The 26,638-nt window shown below is 62.5% G+C and overlaps 2 protein-coding genes across 3 annotated transcripts; both read right to left on the reverse strand.

Annotated features, from left to right (window-relative positions):
• Positions 1-3,118: 3,118 nt before the first annotated feature.
• Positions 3,119-10,915, reverse strand: LOC309401068 (insulin receptor substrate 1-like). 2 transcript variants are annotated; one of them, XM_081970011.1, is made up of 4 exons: positions 10,710-10,915; positions 8,950-10,037; positions 5,650-7,305; positions 3,119-3,758 (listed from the first exon to the last, which is right to left on the reverse strand). In XM_081970011.1, exons 2-4 carry the CDS (start codon positions 9,299-9,301, stop codon positions 3,751-3,753), a joined length of 2,016 nt encoding a protein of 671 aa, XP_081826137.1. In that variant the 5' UTR covers positions 9,302-10,037; positions 10,710-10,915; the 3' UTR covers positions 3,119-3,750. The 2 variants fall into 2 exon arrangements, with proteins under 2 accessions (XP_081826137.1, XP_081826136.1); XM_081970010.1 differs by having other exon boundaries at positions 10,640-10,915.
• Positions 10,916-17,242: 6,327 nt separating this feature from the next.
• On the reverse strand, positions 17,243-25,838 carry LOC309381268 (arf-GAP domain and FG repeat-containing protein 2-like). The gene is made up of 12 exons (XM_081932046.1): positions 25,525-25,838; positions 23,175-23,268; positions 22,624-22,739; positions 21,692-21,782; positions 21,148-21,274; positions 20,679-20,804; positions 20,189-20,291; positions 20,002-20,066; positions 19,798-19,890; positions 18,938-19,066; positions 18,769-18,854; positions 17,243-18,672 (listed from the first exon to the last, which is right to left on the reverse strand). Exons 1-12 carry the CDS (start codon positions 25,824-25,826, stop codon positions 18,601-18,603), a joined length of 1,404 nt encoding a protein of 467 aa, XP_081788172.1. The 5' UTR covers positions 25,827-25,838; the 3' UTR covers positions 17,243-18,600.
• Between the last annotated feature and the right edge of the window lie 800 nt (positions 25,839-26,638).

The following is a 26,638-nucleotide window of genomic DNA, read 5'->3' on the forward strand; positions in this document are numbered from 1 at the left end:
AAATTGAAGCATGGAGGGCAGGCCGTGGGTCCCTGAACAGTCCCCAAAAGTCACCCCTGGAGCTGCTCCCCTTGAAAGTAAGATTGGGGGGGGGGGGGTTTACCAGCTGGGGACCCTTGAAAAGCTAAATCACGCTGCCTTTGAGAAGCGGCTTCTGCCCCACGGATTCAAGGCCCTTGTAAGTTGACCCCCTTCCCTGCTTGCTGGAGACCCAGGCCCAGGGGCCGCATCCACCCCTCAGCGTGGCTGCTACTGCCAAGGGTGGGGGAGGAAAGCTGCGTGGGGCTAGCGGTGTCTCGGGGGTCTCTTTATTCCACCGTGCCCGGAGGCTACGTCCCTCTGCGACTCCTCCGCTTCCTCTCCAGCCGGTGCAGGTGGTGCCAGGTCTTCTCCATCACGGCATCCAACAGGTGCAGCGCTTCCATCAAGGCGGCTTCCTCTGGGTCGGCTCGCCGGGCTGTCGCCTCCTCCTTCCGTGGATTCTGAGGAAGAAGAGGCTGGGGCTGAGGAAGGAGTCCCCTCCCCGATACCCGCAGGGCCCCTGCCTGGCCTTCCCTCAGACACGCCTTACAGCCTTCCATTTCCTCCAGGCCCCCCTGAGGATTTGGTGCCACGTACTTCATGCGCCTTCATCATGATTTGACGGGACCCTTTTAACTGGGCAGAAGCAGCCAGGAGGGTCTCAAGAGTTGGGCAGAGAGAGAAAAATGCAAAAGAAGTTGAGAGAGGATCCTGTGGCAGGGAGTTACACCAGCCAGTTTTACTTTGAGGGCTGGAAGAGCTGAAGAGGCAGGAGGTTTGGGGGGAGCCTCTTAACTTCTTGGGGGCCTGAACTGAATCTCACGGTGTTTCCCCCTTTCTAGGTTGCAGGGGGGCTCCTACCCCTGCGGCAGTGGTGAAGTCTATTTTTTTTTACTACTGGATTGGTTGACGTGGCTTGATGGGGGTCATGTGACTGGCTGGGCGTGGCTATGTAGTCATCAACTAAGTCCTGCTAGAGCAGGGTTGGACTAGATGACCTCCAGGTCCCTTCCAGCCCTGGATTATCCTCTGAGGCTGCGTCTAATGCCAAGTTTGTAGTCCTTCCTTCCTCTCCTTTTGCCCTCCCTCCCTCCCTTTCTTTCCCTTTTTTTCTCCTTTCTTTCCCTGTTTCTCTCTCTTTCTTTCCTTCTTTCTTTCTCAGTGCCCCCATCCCCCTTTTTTGGCCTAAGGCTTAAGGGAAGCCTGCTGGGAGCAAAAACGGACACCCACCCCACCCCGGTTTTGGCCGTGCGACGTGTGATGGTCGGAACTTTTTTTAAAAAAAATTTCTTAGTATTTTCTTCTACCAGTTCAGCTGAACCGGCCCGAATCGGTAGCCTTTTACCCCTGCCCCACTGGGGGTCTCTCTGTGCAGGAGGGAGCTGGGCAGGTGCAAGGGTAGGGAGCTGGAGACCCTGCCCAGGACTTCTAGGCCAAGGGATGGATGCTGTGGGAGTTGGGGGGGCGCTCCTCCACCCACCCACCCGCCAGGAGAGGGCCTTACCTGCTGGGCACGGAGAAGCTGTTGGAGGAAGAGGCCGATGGAGGAGACGGCAATCACCCCCAGCATGCTGATGATCAGCCAGTAGGCGTACCAGAGAAGGGCCTGGCTGTTGAGGGCAAAGCCCCCGGGCATCTGGGAGGGGTCGAGGGTCTTCCCAAAGGGGGCCTCCAGACCCCCATAGTACCAGCCGGGCCGCTGCGACCAGCCGAGGCGCCACAGAGTGCAGTTCATGAGGAGCCCCACAGCCCACCCTGCCACTCGCCCCATGGGTGCCCACGCACAGAGACTCCGGCCGCCGTCCTCAGCCGCCTTCCGGAACCCCCGGGGGGTTGCCAGGCAACGAGGGTGGTGGGCCCTCCGTCTCCCGGGGCCCCTGGCCTCTGTCCCTCGGGAGGGCTGCGGTGGGAGGGGGAGGGCACGCAGCGGACTACCAGCAGCTGCTCCCACCTGGGCTTTAAGAGCCTTAGTGACTGTGGGAACTCACAACCACAAATAGGCCTAAAGTGTGTTGCTAAGCGAGACAGTCGCTGAGTGAGTTCTGCCTGATTTCAGGACCTTTCTCGCCACAGTTGTTAAGTGAATCCCTGCAGTTGTCGAATTAGTCACACGGCCGTTAACTGAATCCTGGTTCTTCCCCGCGAACTCTGCTGTGGGAAGGTTGCCAAAGGGATTGCGTGATTCCCCTGGGACATTTGCAGCCGTCGTAAGTGTGAGTTCAGTGGCTAAGCACCCAAATTGTAATCCCGTGACTGCAGGGATGCTGCCACAGCCGGTAAGTGTGAAAACTGGCCATAAGTATCTTTTTTGTTTTGTTTTTTTACAATGTCACTAAGTTGTAAGTTGAGGACTGCCTTTCTGGAATCAGATGGGGAGTTTTCCTGTGTGAATTCCAGGCATTCCCCCCCCATTGTAGGGTAGTTTTGGGGTTGCCCAGGGGATGGGGGGGCGGGGAATGGGCCCAGCTCCCCCTGGATGAGGGGAAGGGGGGAACCTGCTGGGTGTTTGGAAAAGTCTGGCCAAGGACCCCTCCCCAAGGAGGGGAAAACGAGGCCGGGGAGCTTGGCTGCTCTTGTGGCCCCTGGAGAGAGGGGGGACCATGCAGGCCCTTCTCTCTTCCCTCCAGGAAGGGGTCCCCTGGGGGTGCCAGGAAGCTGAGGCTGCCCTGCCCAGGGGCTCCCCCGGGTGCCTGGCAGAGACTCATCCAAAGGGTGGGCTCCATAATAGGCTGCAGTTGCCCGTGCAGAGTCCCAAGAAGCCCCACAGCAGCTGCCCTCCGGGGGGCAGGTGGCTCTGGGCACAGCAGCCCTCGGAGAGATCCCCGGCCTTTGCAAGAGATGGAAGCCCCCCCCCACAGCACAGGGAGACCCCTCCCCACACAGCTCCCACTCCTTCCATTTCTATGCAGCCGTGAACCAAAAAGGGAGGAACTCCGGATAGTCACACGTGGCTACAACATCCTTTGCAAAGTGATGCTCTGCTTTGGGGAGGGGCCCCAGTGGGGCTTTAGCATCTCACAATGCGATTCTGCCAGGCCCCCAAGTGGCCCCGACGGGGGGGGGGGGGAGGCAACGAGAGCCGGTCCTTTTTCTTCCATACTTAAAAAGGTCTTTATTTTAAAGGCCAGAAAGCCGGCACAGAAGGGAGCAGGGTTTCTTTGGCCAGCCCAGATAACAGGCGCCTGAGCGAGGGGGGAGGGGGCTGCACCCCCCCCAAAGAGGCTGGCGGGGCCAAGCCTGTGCAAAAGGCAGCAGCAGCAGCAGCAGCAAAAGAGAGGGGAGGGGGCAGCCAGCCTCGCATGTGAAGGCTGGGCAGGAGGAATGCAGCTGGCATTTGGGGAGGGGGGCAGGGAGGAGGGAGGTTACAAGTCTGAAGGGCGGGGGAGGGGCATCCCAAGGCACAAAGCCACGGCTGCTTTCAAACACCAAGGGTCTCGGCCGCAGCAAATCCCTTCCTTTCCCTCATTCCCAGCCAGAAGGGCTTTAGGGTCGTTCCCCCCCCTTTGCGCCCCCCTCCCCCAGTTCATCTTTGGTGTAGGGGAGGCACAGGAACAGCATCGCAGGAGTCCTCTGGAGGGGGCTGCAGGCCTCCCCCGCCCCCAACCTGCCATGGGCGCAGGGCTGGGATGGGGAGGGGGCCCAAAGGGAGAAACGACGTTGTCCAGCCCGAGAGGGAGAGGAGGGGGAGGCCGTCCGAGGTTGAACTGCCTTGCAGCTCTCGGCAGAAGGTCAGAGTTCTAGGAGCAAGAAAAAAGTGACCACCGTGGTTATTATTATTGTTCTGTGGTTAATAATCTTTGGTGGGATTCTCAGCCTTTGGGGCTGGTTGGGAGCTCAACAGCTGGAGTCCCAACCAAGGCCCACCTAGGAACGGTTAAGGTAACGTCGGGGGATATAAGCTGTTCCAAGTAGGGAGGCTGTTGTTGTTGTTGTTGTTGTTGTTGTTATTGCATTTTACTTTTTTAGATTTATGGGTCACCCCTCTCACTACGAAGTGAATCTGGGCAGCTTGCAATGCCATAAATACTGACATAAAATCATTAAAAACATTGAAGCCTTGGGGAATTATTGAACCAATAAAGAAAGTTAAAACATACCAACTAACCCCTTGGCTGAAAGGGAGACCCTCACCCTCAGAAAGGCTGGGACTCCCAGCGGTGATGCCCCACCCCCGGAGACCCTCCCCATAACTGCACATATGCAGAGGTGGACAAGACTGGATGCCCGAGAGCCCCAAGGATGGCCCGGCTGACACCCCCCCACCCACCCACCCCAATTCCAGAGAGCAGAGTTTGCAGGGGGAGAAAAGCAGGAATTGCGTCAGGATCTCCCTCACTGCCCCTCTGTCTTCTGTTCAATTGATGTCAGTGTGGGGCAATGTGGATTGCAGCAGCCCCCAAATACATCTGGGGCAGCGCATCGAGCTAACGACAGTCGTACAAGAAAATGCCTGCACCCCACATTCCCTACAAAACCACAACCTCTGGAGCAGAGGGTAACACTGGGAAATGTCCGTAGCTCAGGGGAGGCACTCTGCACGCCCTCAGAGGGCATTTTGCACAGGCCCGGCTCAAAACAACCAGAAGGGGGGTTCAGAAATGGGGGCTTTCCCCTAAAACTGAACAGCTGGGAATTTCTGAGGGCCCCACAACCTCCTCCCTGCCTAAGGAAGTGGGGGGACGTCCAGCCCCAGGTTCAGTGGCCCATCGTCCCTCAGAGTTTATTTATAAATATTTATTTATTTTTACCTCCTCTATATGATACTGTTTTGATTGTTGCTTTTGTACGTCGCCCCGAGTTCCCGTGGGGAGAGGGGGCGACTAACAAGTTCAAATAAATAAATAAATAAATAAATAAATAGAGTGCCCAGGGGGCAGTGCCCATCGGAGCCCCCTCTGGGAGGAATTGCCCTGCCATGGAGGCTCAGGGAGAGAGACCAGCCCCCCCCCTCCAGCTCTGTCCCCCATTCGGAAGCCGCATCACAGCTGCCACAGAGGAAAGAGTCTTTTGAGTGGGCACTTCTGGGCTGAAATAGCCCCCCCCCCCCTTAGGAAGGATGGACGCCAGGGGGAAGATGGGCTGGAACATGAGGAGGAAGCAGGGAGGGGGAGAGAAAGCGGAAATGGGGACACAAAATGCCCCCAGCTCAGAACGAGGACATGCAGCTCTCTCGGGTCCCCCTCTCTGCTTGGCCCAGCTGCCCCACCAACCCAGCCTCTGGAAGGAGCCCCTCACCCCACCCCACCCTCTTTCCTAACAGCTGGGCAGCCTGGTTGATGCCCATCCTAAAACAGCAGCTCTCAACTCCACCCCACCCAGCCTGAGAAAGCCTCTTCTGCTCGGAGGGCAAATTCAGAAGAAGGCAGCATCTGCCCCACCCACCCACCCACCCAGAACGCCTTGGCCAACCAGGAGACGGGGCTGCCTGGAGAGGTCTGGCTCCCTCGGGGCAACCATGGCCACCCAGGGCCAGCCCTGCAGCCTAGAGCCTGGTCTAGGAGGGGTGGCTTCCCCCCAGGTGGCTGGTGGGGTCTCCCAAGAAGGGCGTTGGCTCCCTGGAGAATTGAATCCAGACCAAACTACCAGGTGCTGCCGGTCATCGGTTGCAGCCCAAATCCCCCCCCTTACCTGGAGGCCCCTTGGGGCTTGGCTTCGGCGCCAGCAGCTCCCCCAGGCACTGGAAGTCAATGCTGGCATAACTGTGGGGCGTCCCCACCTGGCAGGGGCCAGTCGATGGGTGCAGAGGGAGGGCCAGGTCCAGGTCGATGTAGTTCAGCCCACTCTCGCTTGGGGCCGGGTCCAGTGGGGAGGTGTTCCCCTCGGCTGCGCAGGGGCAACTCGCAAACGGTGGCGGTGGCAGCAGCTCGGTGGAGCCATCGGGGGCTGGCACCTGGCTGGCGTCTGCCGGCATCCCTCGGAGCGACAGGTTGACATAGTTGGCTCCCGAGCGCGAGGCGGCTGCCTTGGCACCTCCGGGCGGGTCAGCAAGCAGGCTGAGGGGGTAGCGGGCAGCCTCTTCCAGGCTCTCCGAGCTGGTTGAGGAGGAGCAGGAGAGGCGCCGGCGGCCAGCGGGGGGCCAGGGGGCTCTGGGGCCGCGCCTGAAGGAGTGTGGTGGGGAGAAGACCGGAGGGGGGCTCGGGAGGGGCAGCAGCAAGGGCTCCAAGGGGGCGTCTGGGGCCGCCTGCCCAGCGGGGGACATGTTCACGTACTCGCCCGCGGGAGGCTTGCTCTCCCCGCCCCCCGGAGCCCACTGGCCCATCCTGTCCGGGGAGCAGCTCCTGCTGGGGGACATCAGCATGTAGCCCCCGCTTTCCCGGGGGGGAGAGACGCTGCTGGGCGTCATGGGGACGTAGTCCTGCTCCTCGGGGCCCGGGGCCACCCCTGGCAGCATGGCCATGTACCCAGGCTCTGCGCTGTGGAGGTTCAGTCCTTCGGGGTAGCTGGCCGAAAAGGCGGCAGGGTTGGCGCTCTGCCTGCGACGTAGGAGGCCGGGGGTGCCCTTGCCCAGCAGCAGCGGGGGCAGAGATGCCCGCTTGCTGGCCAGGCCTTCCGAGGGCCACTTGGGTAGGCTGGCCCCGTCGAGGGAGGCCCGCTGGCCCATGCTGATGTAGTCTAGCTCTCCCTCCACCACCATGGCGCTCAGGGGGTCAGGCGTGCTGGGGGGGCGTAGCTCTCCTGGGCTGGAGCCGCCTTCGTCGGACGACATGGCGCTGTAGTCGCTCAAGGAGTCCGGCTTCCTGGCCGCTGGCTTCTTTTGCCCCGGGGCCGTGGGGCTCCAACGCAAAGAGGGCGTCCCTCCCTCGGGGCGGCTCCTCCAAGGGAAGCCGCCTTGGCCGGGAAGAGGGTTGCTGTGGGGCTGGCGGCGGGCAGGCACCAGGATGGGGGTGGAAGGCAGCGCCTGGCCCCTGCCGGGCCCCCGGAAGTCCTCGCTGAGGGCCTTCATGGCGTCCAGGATGGTCTCGTGCATGTTCTGGGCAACCACCAGGTCCTCCACCTGCATCCAGAGCTCCCCGGGCCCCGTGGCCGCCGAGCGCCCCACCTCCATGAAGAAGTAGTTCTCCGAGTGGCCACAGCGCCGGACGTTGAGCAGCTGCAGCTCCACGGCGGCCTCGTCCGAGTTCAGCCTCACCAAGCTGACCGTCTTCTCGGTCAGGCACAGCAGGTAGACGCCGGCCAGGTTCCGGGAGTGGCCCAGGCCCCTCGGGCGCAGGCTCACCTGCCAGACTTCCTTGAAGGCCGGGACGGGCTGGGCCGCCTCCCCGTCCCCCTCCGAGGGGCCTGTTCCTAGGAGGAGCAAAGGCTTGCATGAGAGGGGGGGTCCGTCTTAGGCTGTGGGGGGTGAACAGCCCACGTCCTCTCCATGCCCGGCCAACCCATCCAGAGGAGGCGCCCGAGGGCATCCAGCGCCTGCGCAAGAAAGACTGGGCAAGGGAGGGAAGCAGGCGCCCCTCCCCCAACCACGAAGGGGAGAAGCATTACGGGAGGGGGGGGGACAGGGCGGTTGCCAGGGAGACCCCAGGGCTGGCAAGCGACCCAGCTGGTTCTGGGAAGCTGCAGGGCAGGGGGGAGCCGCACGGGGGCCCGAGGGGGCCCTGGGGAGAAGGGGCAGGGGCCTCTGGGAGCCCTGCCCCTCCCTCCCCTCCCAGAAGAGAACCCTGTGCACTGAGCCCTGCCTGGGCCTGTGTGCACATGTGCAAGACACACACACACACACACACCAGCAAGAGTGGGTGGACAGCTGCTGCCCAGGGAGCCAAGACGGAAGCTGAGGCCGGCCGGGGGAGGCCTCCGACTCAGCGGCCAGCAGCAGCCCAGCCTCGCCTGGAGCAAAGTCCAGCCCCCCCCCCCGCTCCTCCCCACAGCGGCCGAGCACCTGGGCCTCTCCCAAGCCTGGCCACGGAAGCAGCGCCAGTTTCCCCTGGAGCCCGCTGGGCCTCGGTGACGGTGCATGGCGGCAGCCGCTTGGGCACACAGCCCACTCACCCAAAGGTCTGCCAGGGAACTTTGCTCCCCAGGCTCCATGCGCGGAGCTTCTCACCCAGGCGGCTGCACCGCGCCTGGCCAGCCCAACGCCCAGGAAGCCAAGGGGGCCCTTCACCGGGGGGGAGGGGAGGGAGGGAGGGAGGGAAGAGGGCAGCCTTCGCTAGTATTCCCCAAATCGGATCCCACCATCTTCAACGCCTCCACGGATGGGCTTTGGGCTCTCCTGAGGGTGACAACAAGGTGCCCCCCACACACTCAGGGGAGGGGCATTCAATGGTCCAGATGTGGGGAGACCCCTGAATTATAAGCACTCTTGGGGGGTTGGCCTAGGATGTGGGGGGGGGGGCAGACGCTGGCACTCCAGAGGTAGCTGGGAGGGATTCACCCCAGAGGGGCGGCACTGAGGCCGGCCGGGGGGTCTGGACTGCTTCCCTTGGGGAGGAAGGGCCGGGAGGGGGGAATGATGAGCCCTGGGGTCCCCCATATCCGTAGCCCAACAGCCCTGGTGTTAGGGCTCCCTACATGCACTCCAGCCATGCAGCAGCCACCATTATTGGGGGTGGGGTGGGGGGAGCTCCTGGCATCAGCCCTTCTCCAAGGGCCACCAGAGGGGCCAGGAATGGGGCAGCAGTGAGGGGAAACACCTGGACTCAGAACCAGCGGAAGATGGGGGGAATATCCTGGCCTTAAACACACCCCTACCCCCCCCCCATAGATCCCCCACCGATCGCTGCTGCTTCAGAAGGCACCCGGAGAGAAGCTGGCTGGCACAGAGCCTGCATTGGGCCTGGCTCTCTCTGAGGCTCCACCACAAGGCCCCTCGTCCCCGGTTGGCATGGGCTGACGGGTGCGCAACCCTCGGTCTCCCCCAGAAGGCAATTCTGGCTCTTCCACAGGCTGCCAAGGGACTCCCCACTGCCCCCTCCCCCACTGCCCCACACTCACCCTTGCCATGCAGCTCCACCATGGCCAGGTACCAGGCCTGCTGCTGCTCGGCGCTCTCTGCAGCCATGCCAAAGGTGCCCTCACGCCCACAGAGGACGATCAGGTGCTGATGCCGGGCGTCCGCCCGCTTGTTGATGGTCAGCATGCCCTCCAGGGGGAGGGTCTTCTTGGGGCGCGAGCAGAGGCCCCCGGCCCGGAATTTCTTCTCATTCTCATAATACTCCAGCCGGGGGGGCCCTCGCTCCCCCCCACAGCGCAGCACGAAGTAGCGGCGGTGGCGGGATTTCTGCTTGCGCAGGTAGCCGCACAGGCGGACATCAGCCAAGAGGAGGGGGTCGTTTCCAGAGTCCATGGTGGGGGGGGCAAGTGGAGGTTGAAGGCGGGGGGGCTGCCACTCTGCATCCCTCTTGGGCAGAGCAGAGTTGAGGGGCGGGCAGGAAAGGACCCTTCTGCCCAGATCCCTGCCCCAAGGACCACCTGCGGCTGCCCCATACACCAAGGGGTCAGAAGACTCAGACAAACCCCCTTCCTGGGCCGCTGATTTTATTTATTTATTTATTTATTTATTATTCATATTTATAGACCGCCCCCTCTCCCGAAAGGGACTGAAGAGGCCCCTGCTCAGCCCACTGGTCCTCTCAGGCCAAGGGATCCTTTCAGGAGTTAATTTGGGTGGGGGGTGGGGGGTGGGGGGGTGGGGGGGTAGCTTGCTTGGGAAAGTCTGCCTCACCAGAAAATTGTTCCCCTTTCTCACCCCCCAAAAACCCTCAGCAGAGTTCAAAAACAGAAAAAGGAGCAAAGCCCACACCCCCAGGAAGGCTGGGGGGCGGGATCCCCCTCCCCCTGATCTTCTAACAAGGCCCCATCTGTGCCTCCTGGCTCCCAAGTCTGCTGCCTTTGCAAGAAGTTTGGGCTTAATAAAAGTCACATGCGGAGCGGAGGAGAAGGGGGAGGAAGGCAGAGAAATAAATGTCAGCTTTTGCCAGTTGGGAAACTTCGCGGCTCTTCTGCCTTCGGCTCCGGGGTCCCTTTTGCCTTCGGAAGCTGCGCGGCGGAGCAAAATCCCTGCTTTTCCCGGCGCGGGACTCCTGGGGAAGAAAAGGGCAGGAGGGGAAACCGTGTCAGGTGCGGCGTTTGGCCATACCTGGCCGCGCATTTCACGGAAGTCATCGGCAGAAAGCAAAAGGGGAAAGGGGGGGGGGTGCCTCGGCGGCGTCACAAGTCCCCCCCCCCCCCCAGCAGGACTTGGGCAGAGTTTACAGGCAAAATGTCAGCGGCGGCGGCTGCCTGGCACCGAGGGCCCCGCTGGGCATCTCTCGGGAGGGAGCCTTTCGCAGCCCCCCCTCGTCTGTTTCCAGGCCCTTCCTCCAAAACAAGGGGAGCAGAACGGAGCCCCCTTTTCTTTCCCCTGATAAAACAGGCAGCGCAGCCAGCCGGTCGGGAGGAGGATCGGAGCGCAGCGGCGCAGAAACCCGACTCCATCCTTTCCCCGCGGTTTTGCGGGGCCCCCAAAGTGGCCACGGAGGAGGTGGAGGCGCCGTCGGGGGTCGCGCAGAAGCCCCCTCTGGCTGCGGGGGAGGGGTCCCAAGCGTTTTCTTCTGCGCCCAAAGCGGTCAAGAGCCCGACGGGAGAGGGGAGGGGGCGCTCGGAGTGGCAGGCGGCACGGTCCTCCCCCCTCCCCCCGACTCACCCGCGGGCCTCGGAGCCGCCTGGTGCCAAGCCCGTCCCCCGCCCCGTCCCACGGAGGGCGACCGACCCACCGGCCTCGTAGACCCCGCTCCGGCCGCCCGGGGGGGGCTCGACGGCCCTGCGCGCCCGGCGGCTCCAGCAGCGGAGGGTCCCGGGCGCGCGCGGGGCTGCGGGAGGCGGAGGGCCGACCCGCCCTGCTCCCCCGGGCTGACTTTATACACAGCGCTGCCGCAGCCCGGGCGGGCCGACGCCGCCGCGGTCCTAGCGCCCCCGGTCTGGCGCCCTCCCCGGGACGCGAGTGGGCGTCCCACCTCTCGGCCCGGCTACAGATCAGGAGAGGCGCGAGGCGTTGCCCAGGTCCAGCCGACCCCCGCCCCCCCCCCCGCACGCATGATGCTGGGCGCGTCGGGAGAGCCCAACTGCCTGCCTGGCCCCCCGGCGCGCCCCCTGCCCGGCTGGGGGGCTCCGGAGTAGCGGCAAGCATCCCTAAGCAGTGGGGGGAAAGGGCGCTCCGAAGGGCGGCTTGGACGAGGCGCTTCAGAGGTACCGACACGGATTAACCGAGTTGGAAGGGACCTTGGAGGTCATCTAGTCCAACCCGCCGCCCTCCTCTGACCGAACCCTCCCACGAGACTCCTGCAACGGAGGATAAGCCTTTCTCGGGGCCTCCTGAGACTTGGGACAGCGAGTCCGGCCCCACAAGGGAAGCGCTTGGCGACCCTCGACGATCCTCGCAAGTCCGACCGTGCCGCACCGGGGACCGCCAGGCGCCTCGGCACCAACGGCTCGGTTGCCGGGATTGGAGGGGCTCCGCATGAGCGGTTTGCAGAGCCACGGGATATTGGCGGGGGGGGGATAAGCCAGAAAGGACGACGAGCGCCCCCCCTCCCCGTGGCAGGACCGTCCCCAGCGCAGCCCCCGCCGGGCCCCCTCCTTGCCCCACAGACGCCCACCGATTCGTCCCGCCGTGCAAACGGGGCGCGGGGGGGCGCGGGAAAGGGGTCGCCTGGCTATGCGAGGCTGCTTTGGGCCAGCCCGAAGGGCCGCGGGGCTTTTGGACCTCCCTCTCCCGGGCTTAGCGGGGACCAGGAGGCGCCGCAGCCCGAGCCGCGTGGGCGTGTGTGCGGCTGTGGCGTGTCGGGCAGAGCTGCGCTTGGGCGTTGCCGCTGCCGGCCAATCAGCGGCGGCCCCGGTTCTCCGGCCAGCTGAAGCCAAGGGCCGGCCAACCGGGAGCGGCCTCTATCGCCCCCCCCCCGCGGGCCCCTTCCCCCCTGGGAAGCCAAGCCGGGGAGCCAAGCTCAGCAGCTTCTCCCCCAACTCCGGATGCTTCTCTTGGGGGGGGGGCTTGGAGAGTTGCTGCTTCCTTTGATGGCAGAACACCAATCCCGCGGGGTAGACCTCCCGCCGGCTCCCCCTCCCCCAGGGAGCTTCCATGCCTGGGGATGGCCTGCCCTGCGCTTTCCTGCCTTCTGCGTTCCCAAAGGAGGCTGGGAAAGGTTTTCAATCCATCCAGGAGAATAGAGCTGGAAGGGACCCCCGGAGGTCTTCTAGTCCAACCCCCTGCTCAAGCAGGAGACGGGCTGGCTGTCCGGTCTGTTCTTTTGTTTATGTTGTGGAAGGCTGGACCAGGTCCTTCCAACAAACGGTCTCGGCTGCCTGACCGAGCTGACCAGATATCATTATGCACTGATGGCAACCGACGTAACTCTGGGTGACTCACAACAATGAAAAAAATCATAATATCCAATGAAAGAGGAAAGATCGCAGGGGAAGAAGAAGGAGGCTCTCCAGGGCCTCAGCCCAGGCCCCCTGAAGGCCAGCCGGAGGTCGGGGTGATATCCAAGGCCTCCCTTGCCTTCCCACCAGTCTGAAGGGGGGGGGGGGGTGCCAGCCTAGGAAGCTGGAGGTGGGCAGGAGAATCTGGGCACCCCTCTTTCGGAGGCAGAGTGCTCAGGCCCAGATGAGCTGAGTAGCGGCTGAGGGTTGTGTGGTTGCGGGGTTGTTGTTGCCGCCAGCAGGGAGAGGGGGGGCAGCTTCCTGGGAAGGGGGAGCCTAGCCAGCCTGCAGGGAGGCGGTGTTTCCAGGCAGCCATGGAGGAGGGTGGCATCTGGGTCTGGGAGCTGCCACAGCGCACCATGGCCATATGCCCCCTCCCTTGTGGGAATGCCGGTAAGAAACCCTGCAGGTGGCCCCCCTTGACCCCCACCCGCAGCCCAGCCACCGCAATTCCCTGTTTCCCCCCCCCCCCAGGTCATGGCATGCCTCCCCAGCTGCAGTCAAGGTTTCCCCCTGCGAAAGGAAGGGGGCAAAAGAGGCTTTGATGTGGCCAATCAGGGGAAATAATTGAGGGAGGGTCCCACCTCGCCTTCTGCAGCTGGGAGGGGGAAGGGAGTGGACGGGGCAGGCTGCCCTCCCCTCCACCAACCACCCAGAGGCCAAGGGGAGAAGGGTGGTATTTACTGCAAACAGTGGCCCCTGATAAGGAAGGTCTCTCTCTGCTCGGGGGCTGCCCCCTCCCAGCCGTGCCCCTGACCCCCCCTCCCCCGTCAGCCCAGACCCTTCCAATTCAACGCTCTCAGGCTGGCCCAGGGTGGGGGCAGTGGGTGGGGAAGGGCTCGGGACCCCTCCCACCCCAGGGCTCCTTTGATGGAGGGGGCCTCAGCCCCCTATGAAGGGCAAAAGAGCTGTAGGCTCACAGGGGAGCCATGCTCTGCAATGGCTGCCCTGAGCAATGGGGGGCTGGGCCCCTCCCGGGAGGCAGAGAAGCTGGGGGGGGGGGGAAGCTGCAGAGGAACATGGAGGCAGGAGATCATGGAGCCCACGATTCCACCATGGGAAGAAGAAGCGCCACCTGCTTCCGTGTGCCATCAGCCTTCTCTCTCCCATGGGGCTCCCCTCCAGCTCCATGGGTGAACCTAAATGAAGGAGCGACGTGGGTCCAATGCGCAACCCTCCTCATATCGAGCACCCGGTACTCATTGCCACAGGGCGGGAGCCTCAAGCCGTTCTGTGCTCCAGCACACGCCACACCCGGGCTGCTGGCTCCGGGGGTCCCCGCCGTGCCGTGTCAGGCAATGTTAGCACAAACGTGGCTACGAGCTTTCTCGAACCTGGTTAAGCGCCAACCCAGTTTCCTTCACAGGTTCTGACGGAGGCAGGGGAGAAATTGAGATGCCAACCCTGCGTGGAGCATGGTCTGCCCAAGGGGAGCGGGCACAGCGTTCTTCAGGCCTCCTCCTTCCCTGCCCCACAGGAGCAGCCTCAAGAGACACCCCCCCCTCCCAGAGGCGTGGGGAAATGTTTTGAGTCCCAACCCTGGCCTGTTTACTAAACCTGGCCGGCTGCAGCCCTGGTGTTTGTGGCCAAACACTCGGCTGTGGCCTGGGCACGAGGGGACGCTGCCCTGATTATGGTCAGCAGGAGGACAAGCCAGCTTCCGGCAACTGGGATCTGACTTTCGCTTTGAGAGAGGTGGGGGGGAGAGAGGGAGCGGCAAAGGCAGAGAGAGAGAGAGAGAGGGAGAGGGAGGGAGGGAGGGAGGGAGGGAGGGAGGGAGGGAGGGAGAGAGAGAGAGAGAGAGAGAGAGAGAGAGAGAGAGAGAAAGACACAGAAAGGGATAGAGATATATCTTGGCTCTTGCTTTATGGATGAGTCTCTCCGTCCGTCTGTCCGTCTCTCTCTCTCTCTCTCTCCAGTTGGAAGACCTGGGAGGAGGCGGGTGGAAGAATCCAGTGGAGGAGGTGCCCCACAGGCGACTGGCACCCATTGCCACCTCTGCTTTTTTGAAGGAGGCAACTCCTGGGAGCAGCAGTTCCGGACTGACCGCTGAGCAGCTCCTGAGGCTGCAGGTTTATGGGTGAGGAGAGGACGGCCGAAGAGGGAAGATGCTCTGGACTGCAGACTGAGCCCCACCCCTACCTCACCGGACACCAGCAGGGGCCTTTCCCAGATGCCCCTTGGCCCTAACTGGGCAGGGTCCACCAAGGCTGCCGCCCCCTTGGCCCCTTCCCTGGCAAGACCTCCAGAGGGGCTTCCGAGGGTCCCTGGGTGGCATCCTTGCAGGGCCCCATCCCTGAGGCAGGCAGGGGCCCAGGGTCAAGGAAGGGGTTGGCATCAGCCCTGAGGTCACAGAGGCCTTGCTCTCCCCCTTGCCAGGCTGTCCAGCCGGGGGGAACCTACCCCATGGTGCCCTGGGCCACCCTGGCCCTCGTGGCCACCAACGTGGCCTTCTTCTGCCACCCCGTCCACCCCCCCAGCGGGACCTGCCTGAGCGTGGCGTCTGTGTGGGAGCAGGGCCAGTGGGGGCGCCTGCTCTGGGCCCCCTTCCACCACCTGGGCCTCTTCCACCTGCTCCTCAACATGGGCACCCTCTTCTGGCTGGGCTGGAGCCTGGAGCAGGAGGTGGGCACCCTCCGGACGGGCGCCCTGCTGCTGGCCCTGGCCCTGCTGGGGGGCCTGATGCACCTTGGGCTCAACTCCCTGCTGGCGCTGGTGACTGGGCACCACTGGTACTGGGAGCACTGCGCGGTGGGCTTCTCAGGTGCAGCTCCCTCTCCCTGGGGTCTCAAGCAAACTGGGGGGGGGGCTGGTTGGAGACCCCCGGAGAAGCCCTGAGCCTAGCTGCACTGGAGGGCACAAGGGGGGGAGAGCAGCTGCCCTCCCTTGTGGCTTCCCAGGGTCCCTCCTGGGGGTCTTAGTGCTGTGTGACACAGGGAGGGAAGAGTTGCCCCTTCCTCAAAGTCCCAAGGGGCTTCCCTCCAGAAGGGCAAGGACTGCCGATCCGGGCAGTTTGTCCTGGGAGCTCTGTGGGTGGCAGAAGGGGCAGGGGGGGCAGGGGGGTTGGTGTTGGTGTGGGGACCCTCCCTCCCTCCTCACAGGGCCCCCTCCTGTTTCCGTCCTGCTGCGCTGCAGGGGTCCTTTTTTCCCTGGAAGCCATGGGCAGGCAGGTGGAGGCCTTCCCCGTGGCAACCATGGCTACCGGCATCGCCATGACCACCAGGTGGCTCTGCATAGTGGAATGCCTGGCCCTGGCGCTCTTCTACCCCAGGTAAGGGGGGCCCTCGGGTGGGCTTCAGTCGGCAAGGGGGGGGCCTCTGAGGCCTCTTCTCCCACCTGGCTGCAGATGGGCTGGCTCTCTTTAAAGCCACCCCAGATAGCGGCCCCCACCCTGTCTCCCCATAGGGAGGTGGTCCCTGGAGGCCTCTGCTCCCACTCCCCCGTCTTCAGAACTGCCTTTAAGCCCCCCCATTCCCCCCCACCCTGGCAACCAGAGCAGACCATGGAATCCCATTATGGGCTCCGCTCAGCTTCAGCCTCCTTCCGGGCCAACCTTAGCGCCCCTGGTCCTGTGGGAGTGAAAGGAAGCAACTGGGCCGACCTTGGTGCAGCCTCTCAGCCCGGCCTGGGGAAGCGCCAACCTCCTGGCCCACTCAAGCCGCTTGAAGGCCCTCAAGTGATGTGGGTTGGGGGCCTCGGATGCTGCTGCTTTGCCCCTTCCCCAAACTTGGGAGTTGTTGGCAATAATCACTTAGGGGGAGCCCCACCTGCAGGCGGCCACCGTGGGTGGGAAATGGGTGTGGTGGTCCATGATCAGAGCCCCCCATTCTGTACGTCCTTTGCTTCTTTCTCTCCCGGACACAGGAGCTCCTTCACCGGTCACTTCTCCGGCATCCTGCTTGGCCTGACTCTATCCGGCATCGACCTGCTCTGGGAGGTCACCTGATGGAGCCCCCCCCCCCTTCCAGGCGGCCAGGCACCCCCTCCCCAAATACAGCCTCTTCCACCCCCACATGGCTCTGCATGACAGTGGTCTCTGGGGATGGGGAGGATCCCCTGCAATTGCAATGCTCCCCCCTCCCACCCCCAGACTGTTGGGTTGGGGCCCTGGCAGGGGCTGCCTCTGCACCAGTCTTCCAGCAGAGGGCGCCCTAGGGTCATAGCTGAAGGAAGGCCAGGGACAGACACACAGACACACACCCACACACCAACTCGGCTTCTACTGGTTCAGCCTCTAGGACTCCCACCTGGCACAGGTCGAGGCTGCCCCAAGGAAGCCCCAGGAACAAGAAGGGCCCCTGGGCAGCACCGGCTGGCAACTGGGGCTCCTGGGGAGGACCGTGTGCCTTTTGGGGAGACTCAAAAGACTCCGCCCGTGACTCCAGCATCGCAGGCACCTGTCGCAGCTCTTGGGATTTGCTGTAGTCCAATCTTGGCCACTTTTTAATTCCTGTGGACTTCAACCCCCAGAATTCCCCAGCTGGCACAGCCCGGGCAGCCCTGGAGTTGAGCCAACTGAATGGGGTTCCAACTTCAATTCCCCAGGGATTTCCCATCGGAGCACAACCAGGCCAGGATCAGCTCAAGGCCTCCCAAGGACAGCCAGCTAGCGGGGGGGGGGGGGGGAGCCCAGCTATCAGGATGCCCCCCCCCATAGAATTTGGGCTGAAAAGGCACCACCTCTCCGTCTCCGGGGGGGGGGTTTCAATGTGTGAGCATCCCTCTGAGCCCCCCCTCCCCCCACGCGTGCACACACACACACACTCAATGGGAAAGCTCAGCAGGCCAGTTATTTCCCTCCCAAAAAGAAAACACCTGGGCACATCCATTAAATCCACTTTTTCTCCTCGTATAGATTATTTTATAGACATTTTGAGTGCAACACGTCTTGTGTCCTCTCTCTCTATATATAGATAGATAGATTTGGTGAGCATAGATAGATACAAGCTTTTAAAAACGTAGGTCCATATTTTTTCCAAAATATAAACTCCAGTCTTCTTTGGGGGGGGGAGCGAGGGGAAGGACTGGGGGGGCAGGGGCGGGGTTCAAAAAAGAAAAACTGAGCACGGTAAGCAGACCCCCCCCCCAGGAGAGCCCTGAAATGAGGTGCTGCAAAGAAGGAACAAGGTGCAAAAGAGGGACCCACGACACCCCCCCACAGCCCCCTGGCCATCCGGAGACCCCCACCCAGGCGCTGGCTTTGCTGCCAATGGGGGTCGGGGGGTCGGAAGGGAGTGCAGGTTCTCTGCCCTCAATTCGGGGGTCAGGGGGTCAGAAGGGGGAGCTTAAATTCAGCCCAGTCAGATTTTCCAACCCCCCCCCCCCAAGATAAGAGCAGGACGGGGGGGGGGGGGGAGGGCTTCCGAAAGCAGAAGTGTTGTCACTTGTGGATGAGACTCAGCAGGCACTGATTGACAAGGGAGGGGGGTCGGGGGTGGAAGACTTTGGAGGGCAGCATTTTGTGAGGGAGAGCCCCCCCCCCAAAGAGTTGGTCTCCCATGGGGCAGGTGAGGGAGGACATCCAGGCAGAAGGAAACGGGGGGGGGGGGGAACCTCTCAAAAGGCTCCAAACCATATGGCACGTGACAGGAGACCCTCCCCTTGGAAAAGGAAATTTGTGGGAGGGGGTGCGCTTCCCCCTTCTTTCTCTTTTGGGACACAAAGCCCCCCCCTCACTGAGGCTCACTAACTGAAGCATCCCTGACTGAAAACACCCCCCCAGGTTTAGTGCAAGAAGGCGGGGAGAGCAAGGAGGGGCAGCTGAGGGGGTCTCTGGCCTCCTCCCCCTGCTAACCAGAGGCTGCCTGGTGGGCATGGGGGGAGGGGAGGGGAGGGAACGGGACAGGCCAAAGAGGCGAGAAGTGGCACCAACACTGCCCCCCCCCCCACGGTATAAATCGCAAGGCCTGCTGGGAACCCTCCGGTGGGGGAGGGGCTGCTGCAGACCCTTCTCAGGGGTCCTTCTGCAAGCTCTGTGCTGGGGGGGAGGGGCTGATTCCAGTGGGACCCCCTCTGGCCCTTCCCAAGGGGTCTTTGGCCTCGGCTGCCCCCTCCCTCTGCTCAGGCTCCTGTTGCCCTTGTGACCCCTGTTCATGGGGACGGAGTCCCTGCTGGGCTATGCAGGTGGGAGCCCCCCTCACCCCTCCCCGCCCGAGGGTCTCCGCCCGCCCTGTAGGCTGAAGGGTGCTAGGAGAAGGGGTTGGTGGGGGGGTGCTTTGCCTGGGCGAAGGGAGGCGAAGGTGCTGCGGCCATCGGGTTCTGCGGGAGAGAGAGGGAGAGGGTGAGGGACCCTCCCGGCTGAACCCTCAGACCCTCCCCAGAAGCCCCCCTTCCTCAAGGGCCGGTCCCCCTTACCACAAAAGGGTTGGTGGAGTATCCGGCAGGGAGTCCAAGGGGCCTCGCTCCGTCTCGGGCTGCAGGAAACCCCCCGAAGGCTGACCCTGAAGGCAAGGAGGGGGGTCAGGGGGGGGGGGAAGCGGCCCGTAGCCCTTTTGCCCACCGGGGGCCCAACTCCCTCTCTTACCCCCGTTGTGCGGTTGACCCACCACTCCCTGGGTGGGGAAGAAGAGCGGCTCCTGGGGCAGAGGGGAAGCGAACGTGCTGGAGAGGGGGGAGGCCGAGAAGCTGCCGGGGGACCCAACCATGAAGGTGCCTGCCGGAAGAGGGTCCAGAGTGAGGGATGGTTGGAAGGGACCTTGGAGGTCTTCTAGTCCACCCACCTGCTCAGCCAGGGAACCCCATACAATTTCAGACATCTCATCAAAATCCTTCAGGGAAGGAGCCCCCACAGCCTCTGGTGGCAAGCGGTTCCACTGGTTAACTGTCCTGACTGTCAGGAAGTTCCTCCTCAATTCCAGGCTGCTTCTCTCCTTGCTTAGTTCCCATCTATTGTTTCCTGTCCTGCCGCCCTCAGGGGCCTTGGGGGATATTATTATTCTCTGCCCTCTTCCGAGGGTCTCAACCAGGGACCCCTTTTGCCTCCCCTGGTGGGTCCCCCCACAGCAACAGCAACCTCTCAGCTGCCTTGAGGGAGTCTGGCAAAGCACGTGTGCACCCCACAAGCTGACCCCTGGAGAAGGGGGCTCCACCTGGGGAGCTTCCAAATGGCCCAACCCTCTTAACACTCTGGAAGCTCAGCCTGAGAGTCCGGAGGGAGGGAGGGAGGGAACCCGGGTTCCCCACGAGGAACCCCCCCCCACAAGCCCCTGGAGAGGAGGGGGGAGGGGGGGTTCTGGCTTCTCTCACTTCCTCCAGGAGGCCCCAGTGGGGCACAACAGACGGGGGGGCTCTGGGGTTACACCCTGGGCTGCTCCTCCAGCAAGGGGCGCCAGGGGGTCCCCAGGGGGGCGTGGGCAGCCCCTGTGAGAGGCATGGAAGGCTTACCTTGGCTGAAGCCGTTGGTCTGGAAGGGGTTGGTGGACGGGAGCGTGGGCTGGGTGACCACTGGGCTGGCGAAGGGGTTGGTGCAGGTGGGCACTGAGCGGGAGAGAGAGAGAGAGGGAGAGGGAGGGAGGGAGGGAATCCCCCTTGAGCCCCTGAGGATGCCCGTGCCCCCCCCGCCCCCCCACCAAGGAGCCACCTACTTACCCCCAAAGACCGCAGCGGGGCTGGAGGGGGGCAGGGTGGGGGGCTGGCTGAGGGGTCCGAAGACGCTGCCAAAGGAAAGGGCCGTTCAGCTCAAGGCAAGGCTGCCCCCCACGGACAGGCCCCCTGTGGCCTTGTTGGGGGCAGCCGAGGGCGGGGACAGCATTGGCTCCAGCGGGAGAGAAGCTACCTGCTTGGCACCGCTCCCATGCGGAAGGCTCCGCCCAGGTTTGGGATGCCCACCCCGGGCTGGCTGGCAGGGGAGGCGGGGAAGGGTCCCACGTGGGCAACACCTGCAGGGAAAGGAGGACAGTGGTCAAGGGGTCCCTCGCTGGCTGGACGGCCCCAAAGATCCCCATAGCCCTCTGGATGGGAGACGCCCCCCCACCCCACCCCCACCGGCCCATTCTTCCTTTCAGCACAAACACTTCCCAAGCAGCCCCCCCCACCCTTCTCTCCTCCACAGCGGGCAAGCCCAGGTGCCCCCTGCAACCCAAGGGGGGCTAGAATGCTTCTCCTCCCTCTCCCCCCCCCCCCAGTTAACCTACCCCCTCCCCTCTGATGAGGCTCCCAGGAAGGCAGAGATCCCGACAAGTCGGAATCCCACCGGAAGCATCCAGGATCACCCCATCGGAAGGTCTCTCCCAGGGCCTGAGTTGGGGGGGGGGGGGTGAGGTTACCTGCAGTGATGGGGTGACTCTGGAAAGGGCTCTGGCTGGAGGCCAAGGGGTCCCCAAAAGTCGACCCTGCTGGGCCTCCCCCAAAGGCATCGAAGCTGGGGAAAGCAGGATGAGCTGCTACTGAGCCTGAGGGCACAAATGGGGTGGGGGGCAGAGAGCCTTAGTCAACCTCAAGGGCTACAGATTCCCCCCCCCCCAAGGCATGATGGGGTCCACTGTCTCCAAGCAAAGAGGCTGCCTGGGGTTTGTGTGAATCGGATGCCATTTCATGCCACTTCACCTGGTCCCTGCTGCCATCCTTCCTGACTTCCCTGCTGGCCCCCCAGCCCCAGACAGATCCTCTCCCTACTGAGAGCCCCAGGTCTTCCTCCCCAATAGCCCCGTCAGCCCTCAAAAGAGAGGAAGGCTCAGTAGGGAGACCCCCACTCACGCTAGGAGAGCCCCTGCAGCCCCCGCCAGAGGGACTCACCTCCGAAGGCAGAGAAGGACGGCCTGGGTGGGGGGGCTGCAAAGGGGTCCCCCCCTATGTCTGCCAGGAGGTCTGTGCTGGCCTTCTTGGCGGGCTGGGCAGCCGGTGCGGGCGCTTTCTCCGACACCTGCAAAGAAAGGGGTCCCTGGGAAGCAGAAAGCCCCCACCCCCACCCCCACCCCCCCGAGAGTAGCTGCCCCACCCTCCGGACTGCATAAAGCCAGTGGCCTCCCACTGGGGATGAGGCAGAGTCAGGGTCTATGGGGGGGGGGGGGCATAGGCTGTGGAGGAGCTGAATCCAGGAGCAGAGGTCGGAGGGGAGGGGCCTTTTAATTATTGCCCTCCCACAAGGGCTCAAAGGGTGCCACCCTCTCTCCCCAAAGGGCCACGGGGGAGCCTCCCTTTCAATCCCCTGCCAGCTTCCCTGGGCCCAAGTGGGCAGGAGCCCCTGGTTGAAGTGGGCCCCCAGAGGAGCCTGCATGCCGTGTGCCTGGGGGGGAGGGCCCAGCGGAGGCCCCCGCCCTCCCCAGCCAGGAGCTCTGACCTGGGGGGCCTTGGCGCCCGTCTTGGCTTCTGCAGGGGAGGCCTGGGCACTTGGAGCCGCTAGGCTTTTGGCTTGGTCAGGAGACAGGTACCTGCGAGGAGAACCAGGAGAGACAGGTGAGCCTTGGGGGGGGGCTGCCTTGATTCTCCCCCTCCTTTTAACACGTTACTATTCTTGTGCTTTACGTCCCCCTTTAGTAAGCTAGCTTTGAATAAACGGTAGCATTCCTTACGCCTTCATTCATAAGCTAACTGAAATTTTTTAGTCCAGTATTTGTTTTGAATATAGTCAATCCATCTTCTCCAGTCAGCTTGTACTTCTCATCTGAGTGGTCCTTCAGATACGCTGAGATTTTGGCCATCTCTGCTAAGTTTACTACTTTTAACGTCCATTCTTGGATAGTGGGCAACTCTTCCTTCTTCCAACAATCTTGCTGCCGTCGTTAGGTTCAAGATCAGATTAGTTTCTATGACAGCACAGTCTGAAACTATGCCTAACAAAAACAACTGGGGTGTGAACTTTATCCTCTTTTTCAGCATATTTTGAATAACCCACCATATTTTTATCCAAAATGCTTTAACCTTTTTACAAGTCCACCAAATATGGTAGTAGGTGGCACCAACACAGTCAGGTCTCCAACATTTAGACTGTAGATTCGGATACATACAGGCTATTCCACTTTTCATCCCAGGGGTAGCTCTGTTGCCCCTGGGATGAAAAGAAGGGAGGGAAGGGCTTGTTTTTACGGATGGCTTTACGGAAGGCAGCCGAAGGGAAGCCTGCAACGGGGGGCCTGAACTGACTTGGCTCTTGTTGCACGGGAGGGAGGGAGGGAGGGAGGGAGGGAGGGAGGGGGCAGCTGCCAATCCCAATCAGGACCTGGGATTCCCCAAGCGGAGCCCAGCCTCTCTCCTCCCACCCACCCTTCTCACCATCGCTTCTTCTCGTATTTCTCCTGCAGAAACTCCTTCACTTTCTGAGGGTCCTGAGAATCCAGCAGCAGAGACGACCGCGAGTCGAACGACCCCAACCAGATCTTCCGGCAGGCCTGGGGAGGGGATCCGAACGAGAGGAGAGAGCAACCCGTCACGGTGCCTGTGCAGATGCTCAGCCATCCAGTCACGGGGGGGGGGGGGGGCACAGGTGCGTTTCCCCCCCCACAAAGCAGCCAGTCTTTCTTAGATAAGAGAGTCGAGTTCGAAAAAGGCTCCTCTGGGACTCCAAATCAGATTTTTTAGGAAGCAAATTCGTTGAATAAAAGGGTGGGACCGACCGACCGACGGAGAAGCAGGAGCCCCTCCCTCCCTCCCTCCCTCGGGGTTTGTTTGGCAAGCCTGCTTTTTAAAAGGCAGATCTGCCTCCACACCCAGCTTGACAGGCCTGGGGGCTGGAATGACTTCATCAGCTTCTATGCCGCCCAGAGCTTGTAGGCCCACAGAAATTCTCGCCAAAGGTACAGCGGCCGAGACCCCCTCCCCCTTACTTCGTTTCCACGGGACTGGAGGAACTGGACCTCGCCCTCCGTGAAGGTGGTCATGGAGATGGACTTCACCCGGTGAGGGGGATTCAGGCCACGGCTGCATGGGGGAGAGAAAAGAATTCACAAGTTACAGCAATGGACAGGGAAGAGAATAACGGAGCTGGGAGGGACCTTGGAGGTCTTCTAGTCCAACCCCCTGCTTTAGCAGGAGACCCTAAACCCTTCCGGACAAACGGTTGTCCAGTCCCTTCTTAAAAGCCTCCAGTGATGGAGCACCCACAACTTCTGGTGGCAAGCAGTCCCACTGGCTAATTGTCCTGGCTGGCAGGAAATGTCTCCTTAGTTCTCTCCTTGGTTACTTCCCACCCACTCTGCTCCTCGTCCTGCCTTCTGGGGCCTTGAGGAACAGGTGGATCCCGGGTGCTTTTCCCAAAGGCAGCAGGGCTTCAGTTCTGAACCGAAGCAGCTTCCCGAACAAGAAGCAAAGCGTCTTCAAGGAAAAACCAAAGCCAGTTGCCTTTGGGGCCTCCTGCAGGACAGGTGGGTCCCCTCTATTCTTTCTGGCTGCCCCTCAAATATTGGAAGACCGCTATCCTGCCACTCCTGGCCGGAGAGGGATGCTCCGTAGGAGGCAGGGCTGAGCTAAGGGGCGATTCTTTGGCCCGGTGAGTGGGACTGAGGACAGCTAACCACGTGGCCAGGACCCCCCTCCCCCCAAAGATCCGGGTCTTGGCAGAAGGGAGCCAGGCAGCGCAGACTTCCTGCCCGCGGGCTCTTCCTGGCTCAGCAGGGGCCATGTTTCCCCTCTTCTGAGCTGCCCCTGGCGGTTAATGATTACAAGGACCGACAGTTCGGCTCTCGGACCGGCCTTCAAAGGAGGGACTCGGGGAGTGGGGGCACCCAGCTCAACTTGGCTTCGGACCAGGGGCGGCTCTGGCTCCTAAGTCCCTGCGTTCCCACAAATAGGAACATCCACAGCCGGCTGGGGAATTCCGGGAGTTGAAGTCCACAAGTCTCAAGGTTGCCGAGACTGGAGCCCCCCTGCTGCAGCTGGTCTCCGTGAAGGAGAAGGAAATACAGGCCCCACTTGCCCCAAATTCATGCACACCCCCAGGGCTCCCAGCTCCCACGGCTGAGCCTTCCCCATCTGTGCCCTTGAGATGCCCTGGGAGGTCAGGGGGTCTCCCTGCAAACCAGGCCTCCACAGGCTTCGCGCCGTAGGGCAGGGACGAGGCAGCCTGCAGCCCATTTTCGACCCAGAAACCTTCCTGGACGCTCGACACCCCCTTCGCCTCCTCTGCCTCCCACCTCAAGCGGCTTCTTTTCATGGTGTCTCTCCCAGCTATCAAGGCCCCCCTTCAGAAGCTGCGTGTGTGTTGTGAGCAGACAACGCAACCTTCCACCTCCCCAACCCTTGTTTTTCCACAAACGGGTCAAAGGTGTTGTGTGAATGGTCTTTTTAGGTCTTGCTTGTGCTTTGCGAGCTCCTGTTGCATTTTATTATCCGCCATCTACCCACAGCACGAGCCCAAATTACGTCCAATCGCTCCAATCGCTGCGTTTCCATCTGCCAAGACTGAGTTAAGGGAGTGCCAGGGCAAGAACCCCCCTCCCGTCCCTCCCCAGAGCCTCTGTTTGAATTCCTATCCGAGCCAGGATCGGCCACTGAGGGTTGCAACAGGCTGCAGGGCCAGGGAGCAAAAGGCAGCACTGCAGCTCCCTGCATTGGAAGAGCTGGCATCACCCGGAGGCACCAAGGGCGACCAGCAGGGCGGGAGAATTAGACGGGTGGGAGGGCAGCGGCAGCAAGCAGCCCGTTTCCTTTGGAGTCAGTCTTTCCCCGTCTGACGGGTGGACTTCAGCTCCCAGAATTCCCCAGGGAGGTGGACGGATGTAGATCTCGTGCCCCTGATCCCTTGTGGGGCTGATCTTGAAGGGGGGCGGGAGGGGGGGGGAGGCCGGGGTTTCTCAACCTTGGCCGTTTGCAAGAGGAGTGGACTTCAAAGCCCAGAATTCCCCAGCCAGCATCCTGGGAGTTGTAGTCCACCCCTCTGCAAGTGTCCAACCTTGAAGAAACTCTGCTCTTCCTGGTAGAAAAGCAGGTAACGCTTGCACTCGGCAGGTGCCAGGTGTGCTGCCCCTCCCTCCCTCGAGGGCGAGCGGGGCAGGCTTCCCCTTCCCCCAGGAAAGCCGCCCAGGGGAGGGGAGGGGAGGGAGGGGTCTCCCCCACCCGCAGACTCAAAGGGGGGGAAGAGATCAGCGATTGCCCCTCCCCCCTGCCCCCCTCCCACCGTCAAGGACCCCCAGCCGAGGGAGGGAGGGAGGGAGGGAGGGGGCGAGGGGGGGGACTCACAGGGCGCCCGAGCAGGCGGTGCAGACGAAGCTGCCGATGGTGATGTCCACGTAGGTGACGCCGCGCTGCCCGCACTCGAAGCACAGGCGGCTGGCCGGCTCCGCGCTCACCAGCTCCCGCACGCGCCGGGACCACACCTCCGACTCCGAGTCCCGCGGGGAGCCCGGCTTCCTGGACCCGGACGCGGAGCCCCCGCCGCCGCCGCCCGCCGCCGCCGCCATCCGGGCGCACCTGAGCCCCCGGCTGCCCCCGGACGCCGCCTCCGCGCATGCGCCGGGCACCGCCCACCTCTGGCGGCGCATGCTCGCCTCGCAGAGCCCCCTCGCGCGCACCGTTAGCCTAACGGTCTGAACGGAGGGCGGGGCCTGAACGCGCCTGCGCAGAGGCGGTCGGCGTGCTCGGCCACGTGCCCTTCAGGCGCATGCGCACCGCTGGCGAAGAGGCAAGATCCCCTTGCAGGCGCGTGACCGGCTGTCTCCCCGAGGCAGGGATCCGTGCATCGGGGATCTGCTTGGAACAGGGATCTAGTCTCTCCCTCTCTCCCTAATCCTTGGCTAGGCTGACTTTGCCAAACAGAATAGAGGCAGGAAGGAAGTTTAGGAGGGGGTTGGACTTCAACTCCCAGAATTCCCCTGGTTGAGGGTTCAACTTGCCAAGGTTGAGCAGCGGGGGGGGGAGGGGCTTTTGTCAAACACATTGAAAAACTCTGGGATGCCTCGTGCACCCGGCATGTCACCCCCAAAGACCCCCAAAGACCCCCAACAGATGCCCAGGAAGCTTTCCCCAAGGGGGAGGGGGGCTTTTCCTCAGCTTCAAGGTCCAGAAGGGATTAGGCCTCCTCCTAGAGAGCAGTGGTGGGCGTGCCAAGGCAGGTCGGCTGAGGGGCACCTTCTTTGGCACAGCCCCTCTGGGGCATTCGGCCCTCAGGATTGGAGAGGACCCCCGACCCGACTGGCCTTCCACAAGGCCTGGAGGACCTTGCTGGATTTGACATCTAACCACAGCATATTTAACTCACCTACCATACATATACATATATAATTTGTATTATAATTGTTTTGGATTGTTCACTGCCAAGAGTTGCTTGACTGAGATGGGCAGCTAAAGAAATGAA

The sequence above is a fragment of the Natrix helvetica genome (assembly GCF_964273705.1).
Source record: "Natrix helvetica genome assembly, chromosome: Z".
In the NCBI taxonomy this organism is placed as follows: domain Eukaryota; kingdom Metazoa; phylum Chordata; class Lepidosauria; order Squamata; family Natricidae; genus Natrix; species Natrix helvetica.

Bases quoted from the DNA above. Each gene is read 5' to 3' on its own strand.
- LOC309401068 (XM_081970011.1), bottom strand. From the start codon at position 9,301: ATGGACTCTGGAAACGACCCCCTCCTCTTGGCTGATGTCCGCCTGTGC. The intron at 7,306-8,949 runs GTGAGTGTGGGG...TGCTCCTCCTAG, and splicing joins GGTGGAGCTGCATGGCAAGG to GAACAGGCCCCTCGGAGGGG.
- LOC309381268 (XM_081932046.1), bottom strand. From the start codon at position 25,826: ATGCGCCGCCAGAGGTGGGCGGTGCCCGGCGCATGCGCGGAGGCGGCG. The intron at 22,740-23,174 runs GTAAGGGGGAGG...TCCCCTCCCCAG, and splicing joins TCCAGTCCCGTGGAAACGAA to GCCTGCCGGAAGATCTGGTT. The intron at 20,805-21,147 runs GTGAGTCCCTCT...TTGTGCCCTCAG, and splicing joins GTCCTTCTCTGCCTTCGGAG to GCTCAGTAGCAGCTCATCCT.